The sequence below is a fragment of the Glycine max genome, chromosome 9, assembly GCF_000004515.6.
Source record: "Glycine max cultivar Williams 82 chromosome 9, Glycine_max_v4.0, whole genome shotgun sequence".
Taxonomy (NCBI): Eukaryota; Viridiplantae; Streptophyta; class Magnoliopsida; order Fabales; family Fabaceae; genus Glycine; species Glycine max.
Window position 1 is genome coordinate 39,269,753 of NC_038245.2, and position 18,452 is coordinate 39,288,204.

Genomic DNA, 18,452 nt, shown 5'->3' on the forward strand with positions numbered 1-18,452 from the left:
AGGTATGTCATATATTGCCATGACTTCAGCAAAATTTATCTCATATACTGCCATTAGTGATTGTTTCTTAGTTTTGGATTTTATCATTGTTTCATTTTATAATTGTTTGTTATATTCAATGCAGGAGGGACAGGCACATGTCTCAAGGTTGTGATAAAAGTGGCTGCACGTGCAGACCTTCACCATTTGGGACTCTTTTTACAAGGAACGCAAACTGATGCTCCTCAACAGGGTTTACAGGTCCTACACATTGTTGTGCGCGAACTCTCTACTACAAGGTTGCTGTTACAATTTGTTTTGTTTTCACTTTACTACAAATTTCTGTTTAGTATCATTTGTTTGACTATGTTTGTGACAATCTTTGCTGACTAGATGTTTGATGTTGTAGGTATTGTCCTCTACAAAGATAATTTTAGTGACCTGATTTGGGCAGAAGATAGCCTTTAGGTGAGGGATTGGATACCTGCCATGGTTTGTACCAGAGTATTTGGCCTACACAGATGGGGCTATCACCGAACATTGGTTTGTTGTAACATAGTTTTAAGTGTACACCTATTTCTTATTTTTGTAGATTTTTCTTTTTTTTCTTTAACTAGTTTCATGTGTCCATTCAATTAAACATTGTAAATGTTGACTTATGGATGTGCAGATATGTCTTCCACTGCATTTATTGACCCATTTCCAGTAATTGACTTCGTAATTCAACAGTTGAACAAAGATGTATCCTTTATTTAATATACAGTATATGTACGTGTATACTCTTCTGCTTAAAGTCATGTTACTTTGCTATCTTTAGTTTTTGACTGCTTGATTCCTATTTGATGTTAGGATGCTTTACAATTTTTCCTACATTTTCTTAATCAACTTGAGGGAGCTAATTAATGCTGCGAAAGTTGAACTGGATCCATCGACAAGTTTCAAATTTGGTATTGAAGATAGAATTTTGTGTTCATCTGGAAAAGTTACATATAATACACAACATGACTACATTGTTTCTCTCAATATCCCATTACATGAGGCAACTAACAAAGGTGAGTATTTATGTGAGTGGCCTTTCCTTATGTGAGAATTGAAATGCCTTTGGGATTCCAAATCTAATACTTGTTTTGTTTTAAGAAATATAAGAAGAATTACAATCCTGTCACAAACTGAAACCAGGGAAACTTGCAGAAGTGAATGTGGATGTGGTCTATCTTACAATTTTTTCTACAAAATGAACTTGGCTTGGTATTTGTTATTTGTTTGCAGATGTGAATCTCTGCTTTTAGTTCATATAATTTGTGCTCAATTATATAGATTGAATTATTTACAATAAAACTAATAATTTGATGAATTGTTACATTTTTATTATTAGCCTAAAAAGCCCAAAGACATATCGAGTTGGCCCTATCCCTAAGCCATATGCATCTCAGCTTTAGTTTTTTTTAATTGACAACTTGGCCCATGGGTTGGCATTGGCCCTTTCCCTACGTGACTTCAGGGCTTTTGCTCACAGTTTTTTGATCTAGTGGGCTTTTTGGCCCTGACCCATATGCATTAAGGCTGGGCTTGTCTTGATGGGCCATATTGACTGCTCTATTTACTAATAAATTCTTACCATCTTATGCATCTCAACTCTATTGTTGCTACTATGTGATTATGAAATTGTTAATTTGCATTTGATGGTTATCCAATCTTAAGATAATTCTTTTGTCTTCAGAATGATTTATTGTATAGACTTGAATTAGAGAAGGAACACAAGAAATCAACATCCATGGATTCACAGGGCCAAACAACTTCATTGCAGAGACTTCAAAATGTAGAAAAGGTAATATATTGAAAACATGTTAAAAAAATTGTCCTAAAAGTGACAGAATATCTAGTTTGTTCGATTGATTTTTTTCTCCTTTCTACTGGTCATGTGTAGAGAATTGTGAAGGTTTTGGAGCTTGTAGGAGGAGTCATGGATGAGCTTGCAAGCCCTGTTGGTCCTAGGAAGGATGTGGTCCAAAACCACTGCCTTGAGTTCATGCAATTAATCAAGGTCATTGTCTCCCAGAAATGAATTTATTCCTTTGTCTATTCGTGTATATTAAAAGGGTGGCATTATGGGTGCAAGTCCCAAAAAGAGCACACACTAACAAAACTGCACTAGTCTAATTTAAGTGGTCTCATTTAAATAATACCTAATGTTATATAAGATTAACAACATCCATTGTGTATCCATATTTTATTTACTTTACATTAATCTTTTGTTAGGTACTCGTCCAGAAATTAGCAAAATCATGAAAGAAAAGATAGGATTTTATTGACGAAATATCCATTATTGCTGGGGAAAATTGATTATGGTATCACTGCTGCTAATTAAATGTTTTACATTTTCTTAATTACAGTCGGAGGACTTCTAAATGCTACATGTGGGAATGTTACTGAGCTCATAATAGCAATATTTGCCCTTAGCAGTAACAAAATTGTTGTGGTCAAGTATTCTTTGTTGGGTTCTATTCTTTCAAACATTCTTCTGGTTCTTGGGACCTCTCTATTATGTGGTGGCATTGCAAACCTTAAAGTGGAACAAAAATATGACAGAGTAAGGCCCTAAAAATCCATTTGTGCACATTTTTTCATTAGTTCTTTATGTTTTTCTTAATAATGGATGGAACAATGATGACTAATGTTAAGCATTGAATCTGCAGAGATAAGCAGATGTGAACTAACTTATGTTGTTGTTGGGATTGTTATGCTATCGGATTCCAATGTTGTTCAAATAAAGTGGTACCTTAGTTGCTCTCACTGTAGACCCTTCACTCCACTTGTGAAGAACTTCTGGCATTGTGATGTTGATTGCATATGTTGTCTACATTGTCTTTCAACTGTGGACACACAGACAGTTATTTGAAGCTGAAGATGTAAGCTAGGTTTCTTAAATTATGAAAATGGTTAATTAAATTGCTTATAGTATCTTAGAAGTAATTAATTAATTAACAAGCTGAATTGTTCAACTGTGGACATACATTAATTAAATTGCTTATATCACGAATTGTTAAGGAGGGTGAGGATGGTGAAGAAGAACAAGCTATGATTGGTTATGGAGTGGCATTGCTTGGTTGGTTGGAATGACTGTGTTCATTGTTGTGTTGTCTGAATATGTGGTGGATACAATTGAGGTAATTGACATAAAATGTTTTTTTTTTCTTTCAAAAAATGAAGTCCATTTTGACTATTATAAATATTGATGATAAAATTGTCACATAACAGGATGCATCAGATTCATGGGGTTTGTCTGTCAGCTTCCTCAGCATAATCTTGCTACTAATAGTTGGAAATGCAGCTGAACATGCAGGAGCAATCGTATTTGCTTTCAAGAACAAGCTAGTGAGAACTTGAGAGAGTGCTATAAACTTTTCACACTTCCCCTCATTTAACATAATATTCATATTGGCTAAGCAATATTTTTTTAATTAATTAAAATATTAAACTAAAGTAATGCCTTGACCACAGGACATTTCATTGGCTGTTGCATTGGGTTCAGCAACTCAGATTGCCATGTTTGTGGTACGATACACACACCTCTAATATGTAAACAAACACTTTCATAATTTCATTTAGTTATTTTTTTTCCTTCTTTTAATGAAAGCTTATGCAATTACACAATATAGGTCCCATTATGTGTAATCATTGCTTGGATAATACCTATCAATATGGACCTGAATTTCAACCTCCTAGAGACAGGTTCCCTTGCATTGGCAATAATAGTCACGGGCTTCACTTTACAGGTATATATTTAATTAACAATTTCAACTGACAAAAAAAACACCATATTTTTTTTGACATCATATTTTCATTCAATCTCTGAATGAAATATTATAAGAATTAACAAAACCACCCTTAATTATTCATAGGATGGGACTTCTCACTACATGAAAGGCGTTGTTCTCCTGTTGTGCTACATTGTTATTGGGGCATGCTTCTTCGTACAAAGAACACCCTTTAATAGTAAGTAAAATATATCTAATTTTTCCAATGGTTACATAAATAGTCAAAATCTATGATGCCATTTTAAATTTGTAATTCATGCCTAAAATTTGATCTGTTATTTTTTACAGACCAAGCTGATGTTACTAACATCACACTTAAACCAGCCACTAATGCAGTTTTAAGCGCTTAATTAGTAGGTAAGTTAATTACAAGTTATGTGTCAGATAAATATGAATATAATCCTTCTTGTGAAATCATAGAAAATTTGATCTAAAGTTAAATTTGGGAACTTGGTTTTGCAAGCTTTGGCCTATTTGTTGTCCCTTCCTGAGATGAAGAATGGTGGCATCGATCCAAACCAAAAATCATATTCAAATTCCAGGGTTTATATAGCTTGTTTTAATGATGTCCTTATTCATTTACTATTTTGATTGCTGAATTTTGACCAAGGTTTATAAATTAAGTCTCATATGAGACATTAGTGTTCGACAACCAATGTAGAATGCTGGAAAGTCTACGACGGTTATTAGGACAACCGATGTAGAAATCTGACATTCTAAGACGGGTTTAGAGACCAACCCGTCTTAGAATAGGCAGAATTCTACTACGGTTCGCCCCCACAACCGATGCAGAATGGTCAGCATTTTAAGATAGGTGTGGCTCGAGACCCGTCTTTGAGCCCAAGTCATTCTAAGACGGTCAGTCAACCGTCGTTTAGGACGATGGCGTTTCAACGATGTCGATTACAATGGCGCGTGATGACTGATGTAGAAAGGCACTATTAACCAATGTAGAAAGGGTATTTTGTAGTAGTGATTGTACTATGTTACATCATTAATAACAATAGAAATTATTTTTAAAATGTTAAATATACAAGAATTAAAATAGTACGGCAGCATTTTTTTCAAAGATTAAAATCGCATTAATTATATTTACAAAGATTAAAGATATATGGAATTGAATATCTCGATCTTTGCCCGCTTTAACTGGTTCACATTAGTGCATTAGAGAGATAAATAACTTTCATCATATTAGTTGCATATATTTGTGGGCCGCATGATCATAATGTGGAAGACTAGGGTAAGTCGAAGACTTAAAACTGTAGTGTAAATCACATGTTTTAGAAATTCATGCACATTATTTCTGATGGCCTTAAATAAACATTTTTTAAAAAAAATAGTAACAATTTTTAAAAGAATAAAATTACATTAGATTGTTTTATTTTTGGAAGGCATACATTAAATTGTATTTGCAAATAGTAATAAAATTGTATTTTACCTTTATAAACTAATTAATAAAGGCCTAGGATGGAATTGAAGAGCTTGAAATAATCTGCCACCTTTTATTAGTTTATTGGAACAAGATTAAAGAGACAAATCCGTAAAACTTAAAGATTCATTATATTAACAATTATAGAAAATTAATAGAATTTTAAAATATATGATTCTCACAAATAATAGATAAATAATGTGTACCTTTTTTCATAGTGAAACTTCTCTCCAGTGTATTTTGATTCTTTAGAAGAAGAGAAAAATAAAATTTTTCTTCTTTCATTATTCTTTCTGTCTCTCAATGTTCATGAAAGCTAGGAATTAGAGAGAACACTTTTTCTGTCAAGAAAATAATCTTATTTCACGTTAATGAGTATTAACCCCTTTATCACTACTACTCTCATCAAGTAGCAGTTATCTCTAGAAACTTCTCTTATTTAATCCAATTATAATTTAGTCCTTAATTATTAATTATTTATTTATCAGTCCCTAAATAAGGCATATCTCTCTCATGAGATATTAATTATAGCATTCTTCCACTTGCTCATGTGACATTACTAAACAGTATGGACTAAATAAATAAATAAATTAAACTATACATTGGGCACATCATAATTTCATGATTAAGAATAGGAATCAATTCGAGTCATGGCGGTTGTACATCACTTAATCGACATAGTCCATTCCATGTACTACAAATTAGTCTTCTTAATATGACCATTAGTTAGGAGTACATAATTGGTTTAACATAATATCTTTATTCAAGACAAAATCTGTTAACATTACTCTAATAAGAATATGCATGCAAACATAGAGAACAAGTAATCAGAAACATATCATAAATGAACTTAGAGTGTCAGTAAAAAATGTATAAGGTAAATTACACTTAATGATCATCAATGACAATAATGCCTATACTATCAACATATTCTATAAATGTCTTAGGTAGTAATCCTTTTATCAAATGATCAGCTATTATAAAGTTTGTGTTAGTATGTTCTATGGACACTCTTTGTTTCTGAACTTCTTTTTTCATGGCAAAGTACTTCAATTTCATATGCTTAGCACCCTTAGAGTACTTGTCATTCTTAAAGAAAAATATTGTTAGGGAGTTATAACAATACATTTTCAGCGGCCTAGCAATATTGTCGACAATTTCAAGTCCTGAAATAAAGTTTTGCAACCAATTAGCCTGAATTGTAGCCTCAAAACATGCTACAAATTCAGTTTCCATGGTAGATGCAACAACAACTAATGTACTGAATTGTTTCATTTGTTTTTGTTCCAAATCATTTCTAAGACATTGTACGAGACTAAATTTGTCTCCTTTCTAAATTGAAACGGGTGATGCTGAGTACTTTTTCATCCTGAATCTCTCTAGTTCTTTATTGATATATGTTTTCTGAGACAAGCCTAACAATCCTTGTGATTTATTTTGGAATATTTCTATCCCCCTCACATAGTTTGCCTTACTCATATCTTTCGTTTCAAAGTTGCTAGAGAGAAACTTCTTAGTCTAATGAAGAAGACCAAGATCATTAGTTGCAAGCAAGATATCATCAACATACAAAATTAGAAAATAACCTTACTCTCACTGACCTTCAAATATATACATCAATCAACAGTATTTTCCTTAAATCCAATGGAAACAATGATATCATTAAACTTTAAATACCATTGGCGAAAAGCTTGCTTAAGATTGTGTATTGATTTCTTTAATTTGCACACCTTGTGTTCCTTTCCTTCAACTGAGAACCTCATTGATCGGTCCATATAAACATTCTTCTTTTAATCTCTATTAAGAAAGATAGTTTTCACATCCATTTGATGTAGCTCTAAGTCATAATGGGCTACTAATGTCATGATAATCCTGAAAGAATCCTTTCTTGAGACCGATGAAAACATCTCTTTATAATCAATGTCATCTTTTTGAGTAAATCCCTTAGCAACAAGTCTGACCTTGTAACATTCAAGGTTACCATAAGAGTCATGTTTAGTATTGAAGACCTACTTACAACCAACTCTTTTACAACCCTTTGGCAATTTTACAAGGTCCCAAACATCATTATGTTCCATGGAATTTATTTTTTCTTTCATGGAATTTAATAACTTCTAAGAATTATTACATTTTACAACTTGTGAAAACGAAACTGGATCATTATCATTAATGCTTAAGTTTGTTCCTGTCTCATGTAGGTATACCACATAGGTCATTCAAAATAGTTGGTCTCATTTCTCTTTGTGACCTCCTTAATGCTACTTCTTATGGTTCTTCCATAATAGGTTCATTATATATCATGGGATCATTATTGTGTTGCTCTTCTTCGTTGTTGTTAGGAGCAATAACTTCTTTAACTTGCACGAGCTAAAGGAACGAGCTAAAGGAACTTGCACTCTAACTTCTTTAATTTTTACATCTTGTGAAACTGTACTTTCACTTATTTCACCATTTTTAATGAACCTTGCATTTCCTGTTTCGAGAATTCTCATATTATGATTAGGACAATAAAGCATATACCCCTTTGAATTTTTTAGATAACCAATGAAATATTCATTGATTGTTCTTGCATCCAATTTTCTTTCTTGTAGATTATAAATCCTTATTTATGTCTTTGGAATTGCCTTACTAGGAACCCTATTCAACAAATATATGGTAGTTTTCAAGGCATACATTCACAAAGATACAAATAAAGTTGGTTTGCTTAATATACTCCTAACCATATCCATTAAAGTTCTATTACGCCTTTTTGAAGGAGTTTAGCAAATAGACCTGGGTGTTGTCTAGTTTCATCGTATCTTCCGTAACACTCACCACCTCTATCAGACCTAATAGCTTTCACCTTTCTGTCTAATTGTCTTTCTACTTCATTCAAGTAAATTTTTAAGGCATCCACTGCCTGAGATTTCTCGTGCAATAAGTAGACATAATGGTAACATAAACAGTCATCAATAAAGGTGATAAAGTATTTTTCTTTTCCAAAAGAATTAACATCAAAAGGCCCACAAATATCAATATGCACAATTTCAAGAAGTTGAGTGCTTCTTGTAGCTCTTTTCTTTTTATGTTTTATTTGTTTTCCCTTAATACAATCCACACAAATATTTAGATCCATAAAATCTAGATCAGGAATAATTTCATTATTTATTAATCTTTCCATCATTTTTCTATAAATGTGACCTAAATGTTTATGCCACAAGAAAGCAGATTGTTCATTCACTAAACTATATTTAGTACCAACATTATGATGAATAGTTAAAACGATTTCAACATACAAACCATCTAATTTCAATTTATATAAACCATCACAAAGAACACCAGTACCAATTATATGATTATGCTTAAATAAACTAAAACATTCATTACCAAAATTAAAAGAGTATCCAGTAACATCAAGTTTAGATGATGAAACTAAATTCCTAGATAAACTAGGTACATGAAAAGTTTCCAATAAATCTAAATGATGTCCCGTGTCGAGTTTTAAATGATAAGTTTTGACTACTTCCATTGGAGCTTTCACTCTATTTCCCATGAAGACGAACTTCTCATTTAAGCTTATGATTTGGATGGTAAGGAATCTCTACATAATATTATAAACATGAGTCATATATCCAGAGTCAATCCACCATGTATTATGGGGAATTTCAATTAAGTTTGATTCAAAACATACAAGACCATTAAACTCACTTTTCTTTTCGAACCAATACTTACACTTTGGACAATCCTTCTAGAAGTGTCCAATTTTCCAAATGACAATTATTGTTCTTTGATATCTTCTTCTAGATTTGCACAAGATCGTCATTGATCTTTAATGGCCTTTTGCTTTTATTATGTTTCTTCACAAATTTATTTCCAGCTCCTTGATTCCTTTGATTCTTAAGCCTCATTTCTTCCTGAACCAACATATTGTGCAATTCATGCACATTTCATTTATCTTTTATGGTATTATAACTCATTTAGAATGGGTCATATTCAGACGATAATGAGTTCAAAATAAATTGAACAAGAAAGTTCTCATTCACAGTCATTCATAAATTCTCATACACAACACACAACATACAAACATGAACATACTAATAAAACTCTTGACATTATTTGGCGATTAAATATGCACCAATTAGTAGTACTTATTTCCTCTGGGTATATAAATAAAATTAATGATACACACGAATTACCTACAATTATATTCATTAATTATAAGAATAACTAATTAACTTTTGGATGATTCATAAATATCTTATAACAATGAATTTCAATGTACCCATAAATCAATAATCACATAATTTAGTATTTCTTATTTTATGGGTAATTGAAATAATCATTAGTTTAAAATTAAATTATCTTATAGATTTTGTCACTTTGGTAACTAACATATCTATCATACACTTAATTTTAGTCAAATATGCATTCTGCACATACTTATTACTATTAACAATTCATAATATTTTATTAATTTTATTGTAAACCAAATAAATACCATACATTCGTATTATAATCAACAAAATAATAACTTTTGTAGTCACGTTCACGTATAGGTCTCTCAATAATATCTTATTTACATTCACACAAAAAACGCTTCCAATCACGTTAATGCCTTATTCACATTCACGAATATTTCTTAAACGAAAAAGGCCCAACACCAGCCACAAGAGTTAACAACCGTTGACCAACCATTGTCATCAAATCAAATTAGATATCACAAAAAAGCAAATCTGGAATCTTTCTCCAAACGTAATTGCCATATTTTTATTATTATAATGTCTATTCTCAAAAGTGAAACGTAATTACCATCTTTGGTGCTAGTAAAAGGCACGAATTTAAAGCCTAACACAGAAGCTACTTCCTCGTACAAATCGCTCGATTCAAAAAATAAAATTCAACCATAATAAAATATCATACTTTTGCGAAAAAAATAAAAATCCCTAAATTTCATAATTAAGGTTTATGAATAATTGAAAAAAAATTACTTTAAAAAAATCATAAATTTCATAATTTACCACATGTATAATTTAAGGGTTCCTTAGATTAATAATTATAGGAAACTAATAAGATTTTGAAATATATTATTCTTATAAATAATTGATAAATAATACATATTTTTTTTTATAATAAGATTTTTCTTTGGTGTACTTTAATTCTTTAAAAGAAAAGAAAAATAAAATTTTATTTTCTTAACTATTTTTTGAGTTAGAGAATAATTTTCCGTCGAGAAGAAGATCTTATTTAACGTTAGTAATTATTAACCTTTTTTATAACCATTAACTACTTCCATCACATAATACTTGTTTCTAAAAACTTTTCTTATTTAATTTAATTATAATTTAATCTTTAATTATTAATCATTTATTTATTAATCCTTATATAAATCATATGTCTAGAGATTAATTATAAAGGAGATTAATTCTAAGAAAATGATGACATCATTTCCATTTAGTTGGTCACATGCCCACATGAACATAATGTGAAAGACTTAAAAGTACTGTGAATTGAGGACTTTCTTAGAGATTTTTTGTGCTGTTTTTGAATTAAAATTAAAATTGAGTTTTATCTTACTAATCCACGTAGTAATAAAAGTTTATATGGCAGGTCAATATACATTAATCAAAGGGAAATTTCAAATCCAACTAAAAAAATATAACACCAAATAATTAAAAAAAACTGAGTTTTGTCCCCTTTTAATCATAATTAATAATCCCAGAAATCCATCCACATTTTACTGGTGGCTTTAAATTAGGCTGTCTGTCACAATAGTTCAGAGTACGTTGTTCATCCTATCAGCCTTTTAAAAGAGTTATAACTTTTTTAAAGCATTATTTTATATTATTCACATGAAACATCTTCACAATATGTTTTTCATTATCTTCATTAATCTTTCTTTCAAACACTTTTTTTTTATTTCTTTTTTTATCTTTCTACTTGATGTATATATATTTTCACGTGTACATTAAAAAATCGAATAAATACATTTTCTCCATATAAATAAACCAAAGCTTTGTGGTGTCAATAAGCCACGAACCATTTGCGATACATTCTAACATACTATTAGTATATTGCATAGCATATTCATTAGGCAAAGCAAAATCCCTCATGGTCTCTCTCTCAATCTTCAATTCAGAATCTAATGAAGACTCTTGGGTCATCCAAATCAATCAGTTGGTATATGAAACAAACCTCAATCTTGAACAAAATGCCTGTTTGCATATACCAAGTCCCTAAATCATTATGTTGTGCCAAGCCAGAAGCCTTTTCCCCACAACTTATAGCCATTGGTCCATATACTCACTTTCACCCTGAGCTCTATCCCATGGAAAGGTTCAAAGTTTTTGCAGCCAAAGGGGTCCTAGATCACTTCGAAAAACATGACTTCAAGCAACTTGTTGAGCTACTCCGCAACACAGGGCAATTCATCCGTGCTAGTTACCACAAATACTTGGATTTCAAGGAAGATACCTTGTTATACGTCATAGCAATTGATGGTTTGTTCTTATTGGATTTCTTCCACAATTATCTCAACGAGGAAGTGTCTTGTTCTTTCATGACAGGACTACAAGACCAAGTTCAGCTAAGTGGTGTGAAGCTAACCAGGGATGCCATCATAAGGGACATCATCATGGTGGAGAACCAAATTCCAACCTACATGTTGTTGAGGATCTTGGTGCTTGAAAGCTCCAAACCTGCTGACTCAGTTCTAGAGTATTTGGGTTCGATGCTCTTGTCATTCTGCAAGAAACACTCTCCACTCAAGCTAACTCACATCCCCACATGTTCTGAGGCTGTCTCTAAGCATTACCATATCTTGGATCTCATGTACCATTTGGTGGTGTCTCACACTGAAAAGTCTGAAACACCAACACCTGATCAAAGCGAAGGTATGTGTACACTCCTTAGGAGAATGCTAAGTTTTGCACACATGTTTTCATTGGTTGAAATTTATTATAAATGACAAAATTTTGTAAGTCAACCCACATCATATTTAGTGATTTTCTTTTCTTATTTTGTAGTTTAATTTCAATAAATTTAATCAATTAGAGAAAGTATATTTTTAACATTTCTCAACTCTGTAGTAATAGAGAAATTATTAGATATATAGTCTGAGACCATTATATATCTTCACTAATCTTCACATGAGACAATTGTAATTATTCTTTCTTGTAAAATTGAAAAACTTAAATATATATCACATAGAGATTAGTCAAAACCATAGAGACTATCTGGTTAATTATTTTTCTTGGTAATAATGACTCTACCACAGGTACTTCTACACTTATGAAAAGCTCAAAATCTGAAGCCACAGCAGCATCTAATCACTTTAAGAAAGTTAAAAATGTGTTATATATCATGGACACTAGGCTCTGTAAAAAAGCTTAAGGACGTGAATATTCCACTATTGAAGCCCATTAAACGACACATAGATACAATACTCAAAATGTCCTCTCACCTAGAAAGTCTTTCATCAAATCCAAAGCTTTCAGAAGAAGAAGAAGAGGCTCTTGAGGTTGTCAACATCCCTTGTGTGCGTGAGCTTCACTCAGTTGGAGTCTATTTTCAACCCGTGGAAGGTGGCAACATGGCCATCGAATTCGACGAAAAGAAGGGAATATTTTACCTCCCTGTGCTCAAATTGGATCTGAACTCAGAAGTGATAATGAGAAACCTTGTGGCTCACGAGGCCTTGACAAAACCAGATTTTCTAATCTTCACAAGGTACACTGAGTTGATGAGGGGAATCATAGACACTGTTGAGGATGTGAAGCTTCTCAAGAATGCAGGGATCATAGAGTCAAATAGCTCTCTCGGTGTGGAAGAAACTGAGGAACTTTTCAATGGAATGACAAATGTTACTGGGTAGTTTTGAGCATCTATCTTATTTATAGGTCATTTTCTAAATTCTGATATAATGGGGATCATCATTCTAAGATTTATTTCTCTGTAATCTTCGTTTTAGATTTTTTAGCATTGTATAATACCAAAAAAAAAAATCTTTGGATTAGATGATGAGATTATTTTAATTTTACATAAATTATTATTTTGCTCAGCAGGTACATTTTAATTAAGTACTTTCTCAATTAGAAAGCAACTTTTGTTCTATACCTGATGTAGAATGTCATTTTTAATAACGCAGTTGTTTTATTAGCATTGAAGCTAATTTATTTCTTCTTTTTCAGAGGAATTTGGCTATACGTTTAGCATGATGCATGCATATTTGTTAACCTTTCTTTGAATTTGTTTTCAATGAATTATTGTTAAATGGTTCATAGGTTCTTGCTCCATTGAAGTATCAAAGATTAATTAACACTAAATATATACGTGATCTTGATATGTGGTGAACTCTACTCAATTGACCTCTTTACATAAAATGAAAATAAATAAAAAAATCTTATTATTCAGAGAAATTAATTGACCAAGAAAATTAAAGATTATTGTATAACGTACGTGAAACTGATAGCTAGTGATCTATCACTTGTGTTCTAGAATGTAATTGAGATTATCAAGTAAGTGACGTACGTAAAATAATAACACTTAATGAAAAAAATAGCACAAATAACTTAAAAGCATAAGAGTTGTTTGTATTAAACCCTACATTGCAAAGTGTACAAATTTGACAGTAGTAACACAACAGATTAAAATAATAATAATTGATGTTCTTGTAGAAATTAACATCTTTAGTATGCTTAATTAGGTATTAAAACTATATTTGCTTGATCAAATGTTATTATACTCTATAAAATAGAAAATATATAATTAAATTGAAAATTAAATAAGATTTTAAAATTTTTTAAAAAAAGTTATTCATTGGGGTTTAGTTCATGTTCGACATTAGAATTAATCAACGCACAAATGGTAGGTCCTACAAAATTAGTAGAAAAATAAGTGAATGTATTTGTACAACTCAAAACAAAATGTATAGAAAGAGCTACAATTCTTTACAAGAAAATCACAAAAGCTATAATTTTTATGGATTAAACTACAATTGATCTTCTTGCAATCTCAAGCTCTTTCTTCATTTGAGTATAATTTGGCATTTTTTTAATGCAATAATAATTATTTATAATTTAGTATAGAATTTTAATATATGTAATAATATATTCAATTGATAACACTATAAATTTGAGAAAAATGACTTAGGTTCATTTTTCACAAAATAAATTTTTAGAGAGGGATGGTGAACTTTAAATTTAACTAAGTTTCAAATCAATAATTAATTAATCTCATAACCAACTCACGTGATCAAAACTTATGGTGATACCTCAAGATAAAAAAAAAAAACATAAATCCTAATTAGATATGGTAGTTACCAAAAATATATGCAATAATATATAATGGCAAAAGTGAAGCTTATAAAAAAGTGACAATTATATATAACTAGGTTAATATTTAAAGTTATTAATTTACATTCATGCTAATTAAGATTATGAGTTGTTAAAAAGGATGTAATATATGTTGAAGTATAAGTATAAGGGAAAATCTCACATCAAGTAAAAATGGAAAAAGTTGAGTATGTGAAAAGAAGACTTATAAACCCGAGTCTTAAGGTTTTGGGTTAAAACGTGATATCAAATTTTCTCATGTATTACTCATGACTCATTGATGTAAATCAAGAAAATTTGCTTACATGAATGACTAAAGGTTATGCGAGATTTTAAAAGTATACTTGTTAGCTTTTATATATTATAATAAATGTAATGGCTTAAGCATATAACTTTACTACTTTAGCTATTAACAAATTCATCCCAATTTCTATGCACTTAAAAGTATACATTAAGTAATTAATCTTTAAACCTAAATCTCTAAAAATGGTATGAAAAATTATCTGTTTCTAAAATGACTTGGACAATCATAAACAGAGCAAAATGACTGAAGAATTGTCATGGCCAAGAGCACAAAGGTGGCAAGAAGTGTCAAGAACCTCCACGAAGAGTACACATAATTGTTTAAGATCCTGTAGGGTTTGGCCTTCTGCTTATCACGGAAGTACTTGTTAACCTTTTTAACGGTCTCATCCAACTTCTCAGTCTTGGTAGGTCCAATAGATTTGCTCATTCCATTGAAAAGCTCCTCAGTCTCTTCCACACTGAGAGAGCTACTTGACTCTAGGATCCCTTCATTCTTGAGCAGCTTCACATCCTCCACAGTGTCTATGATTCCCCTCATCAATTCTGTGTACCTTGTGAAGATAAGAAAATCTGGTTTGCTCAAGGCCTCGTGAGCCACAAGGTTTCTCATTATCACTTCAGAGTTGACATCCAATTTCAGCACAGGAAGGTAAAATATGCCTTTTTTCTCGTCGAATTCAATGGTCGTGATGCCACCTTTCGAGGGTTGAAAATGGATACCAACTGAGTGAAGCTCACGCACAGAAGGGAAGGTAACAACCACAGCAGGAGCTTCTGTTTCAGAAGGAGGTGTTTCTGATGATGAAAACTTTTGAAAAGTTGTTGGCATGTTGAGTATTGCATCTAAGGGTCGTTTAACGGGTTGTGGAAGAGGAATGTTCGTGACCTTTAGCCTTTTGAGCGTGGCAAGTGTCCATGTTAATAGACCTTTAACTTTATTTAAGAATGTGACTATGCCTTCAGATTTTGAGCTTCTTGTAGGAGTGTTAGAGCAATTGCTATTGGGTTTGCACATACCTTCGCTCTCAGGTGTTGGTGTTTCTAGTTTTTCATGTTCAGAGACAACCAAATGATACATGAGATCCAAGATATGATAATGCTTGGTGACAGCTTCAGAACATGTGGGGGTGTGAGTTAACTTGAGTGGAGAGTGTTTTTCACAGAATGACAAGAGCATTGAACCCAAATACTCTTGAACTGAATCAATAGGTTTGGAGCTTTGAAGCACCAAGATCCTCAACAACATGTAGGTTGGAATTTGGTTCTCCACCATGATCATGTCCCTTATGATGGCATCCTTGGTTAGCTTCACACTACTTATCCGAATTTGTTCTTCTATTCCTGTCATGAAAGAACTAGATACTTTCTCATCCAGATAATTGTGGAAGAAATCCAATAGAAACAAACCATCAAGGGTCATTGTGTATAGCAAGGTATCTTCCTTGAGGTCCAAGTATTTGTGGTAACAAGCACGTATGAATGGCCCTGTGTTGTGGAGTTGCTCAACTAGTTGTTTTAGGTCATGTTTGTTGAAGTGGTCAAGGACCCTTTTGGCAGAAGAAATCTTTAACCTTTCCATGGAATAGAGCTCAGGACGAAAGTGGTTATATGGACCAATGGCTATAAGTTGTGGAGAAAAGGCTTCTGGCTTGACACAACTCAATGATTTAGGGACTTGGTATATGCAAACAGGCATTTTGTTCAAGATTGAGAGGTTGGTTTCACTCACCAATTGGTTGATTTGGATGACCCAAGAGTCTTCATCAGATTCTGAATTGAAGATTGTTAGAGAGGCCATATATGTGGGGTTTTGCTTTGCCTAATGGATATGCTATATTATGTAATATATGCTAGATTGTCCCCAACTGATTTGTTTTGGTTATATTGACACTACAAAGCTTAATTGGTTTCATTTATAGGAAGGTGGTTATATAGATGAAGAACTGTATATGAATGATTGCTACAGTCACGGCCTTCAGTAAAATGCGCATGAATTTTGTTTATTTCTTATTATATGATTATTAATTAAACTCATAATTTTATGATTAAGTCTCCCATTACACAAGAAATTATGGTCAATTGGTCCACAGTAAACGCCGTGTCGAAGAATGGTGATGAAAGTTATTTCCACTATGATTGTATATATAGCAGCCCTTCCTGCGCCAACGAAACCAATGAGTGGTGGTAAGATTGCAGACTTTTCCATTCCACCCTTCAATAGTTTATTAGCCATGAAATGGCTGCGAGTGACTGCGACAAATTCTAGGTTGACCCATTATTAACTGAAAATTTAAATTTTAAGTTCCTACATGTTTTCATTATTTTTTGTTGTATACCAAAATATTTGAGCTCAACAAACTAAAACTTGTTAATTTTTTAATATACGAAAAAATTAAATTATATATTATTTCCGAAACTAAAAATAAATTTTCAAGCCAAACAAATTATAATATATTGTTGTAAGAACTCCGCTGTCTAGTTGAAATTTTTCTTTCTGTAGCACTCCGGATTTATATGTTATACCAAGTCTTGAACAAAAAAAAAAAAGGATGAAACGGGAAATCATTAATAGGAATTTTATTGATTTTTATTATAAGAATATCAGTTAGGCTTTTCAAACATTACTTTTTTCACATCAATTGATTAATTACAAATAACTGGCAATTAACACATATATTACGTGGAGCGCGTATTTAGTTATATCAACTCTCATAATAGGGTTATTAATACATCAATATTGGTATAAAATTAATGTACATAGAAATGGTGTACACATCAAGATATGGTTGATTAATTCAAGTGAGACATGCTTAATTTCACTTGAAGGAAGTCTTGGATTCGAAAGAAAAATTCTACGCTGAAAAGTTAATTTAACTGTGTTATGTGGATGTTCTTAAAATGGTGCTGCTGTACACTATAATTTTATGAATAAATTGAATATTAAGTTAAGGTGCATGCATGATGGAGATCATCAGCCCAACTGCAATCAAGATTTTCAGGTAACAATAGTGCAATTTAGTACGAGAATTGGCGCACGTACGAATCACACGAAACATCATATCTGTGGTGCAGTATCTGTGGTGCAGTACTTTACAAAAGCATTTCAATTACAATATAGAAAGATTCATATTCTAATAAAAAGAGTAGGACTACCTTACCAAAGTTGTAAGAAGTCACCCCAATATGGTGGAGCACCAAAGTGACCGGTAAATATTGGCAACTTAGAATAATTCCACATTTTGGCTAATCTTAAAGGCGATCCACTAACATATCTTATCACATTGTTTTGCGGAAATTATATTATATTGACAACTAAATTTGAATTATAAGAAAGTGAAGGATGTTAGAAACCACAATGTTTTGGTTTCTATCACGAGATATTTAATTTGGATGAAGACTTGGAATAGAAATTGAGTGACACGTAAAATATCTTTAGGATTTAATATATAGTTTTTCGAATAAAAATGCGCATGCATGGGTTTATATTGTATGGATATTAAAATACATATTTTACAAATATTATTATTATTATTATTATTATTATTATTATTATTATTATTATTATTATTATTAAAAAAGAATTCTATATTCTATATATAGAAAAGATATAGC

At 31.6% G+C, this 18,452-nt stretch overlaps 2 protein-coding genes and 1 pseudogene across 2 annotated transcripts; 2 read left to right on the forward strand and 1 right to left on the reverse strand.

Moving 5' to 3' along the window:
- The first annotated feature begins 2,087 nt into the window (after positions 1–2,087).
- On the forward strand, positions 2,088–4,585 carry LOC100785187 (vacuolar cation/proton exchanger 3). The gene is given in 11 exon segments (XM_026123928.2): positions 2,088–2,091; positions 2,373–2,569; positions 2,676–2,888; positions 3,028–3,064; positions 3,067–3,146; positions 3,238–3,354; positions 3,481–3,534; positions 3,639–3,755; positions 3,882–3,975; positions 4,086–4,154; positions 4,260–4,585. Coding segments are annotated over 10 exon segments (975 nt in total). The 3' UTR covers positions 4,148–4,154; positions 4,260–4,585.
- A 6,625-nt stretch (positions 4,586–11,210) lies between these two features.
- LOC100786242 (putative UPF0481 protein At3g02645) lies at positions 11,211–13,157 on the forward strand (annotated as a pseudogene).
- A 1,685-nt stretch (positions 13,158–14,842) lies between these two features.
- Positions 14,843–16,736, reverse strand: LOC100786766 (putative UPF0481 protein At3g02645). Its single transcript, XM_003533232.4, has one exon. It carries the CDS (start codon positions 16,636–16,638, stop codon positions 15,034–15,036), a length of 1,605 nt encoding a protein of 534 aa, XP_003533280.1. The 5' UTR covers positions 16,639–16,736; the 3' UTR covers positions 14,843–15,033.
- Between the last annotated feature and the right edge of the window lie 1,716 nt (positions 16,737–18,452).

Coding starts and splice junctions, on each gene's coding strand:
- LOC100786766 (XM_003533232.4), bottom strand. CDS start 16,638: ATGGCCTCTCTAACAATCTTCAATTCAGAATCTGATGAAGACTCTTGG.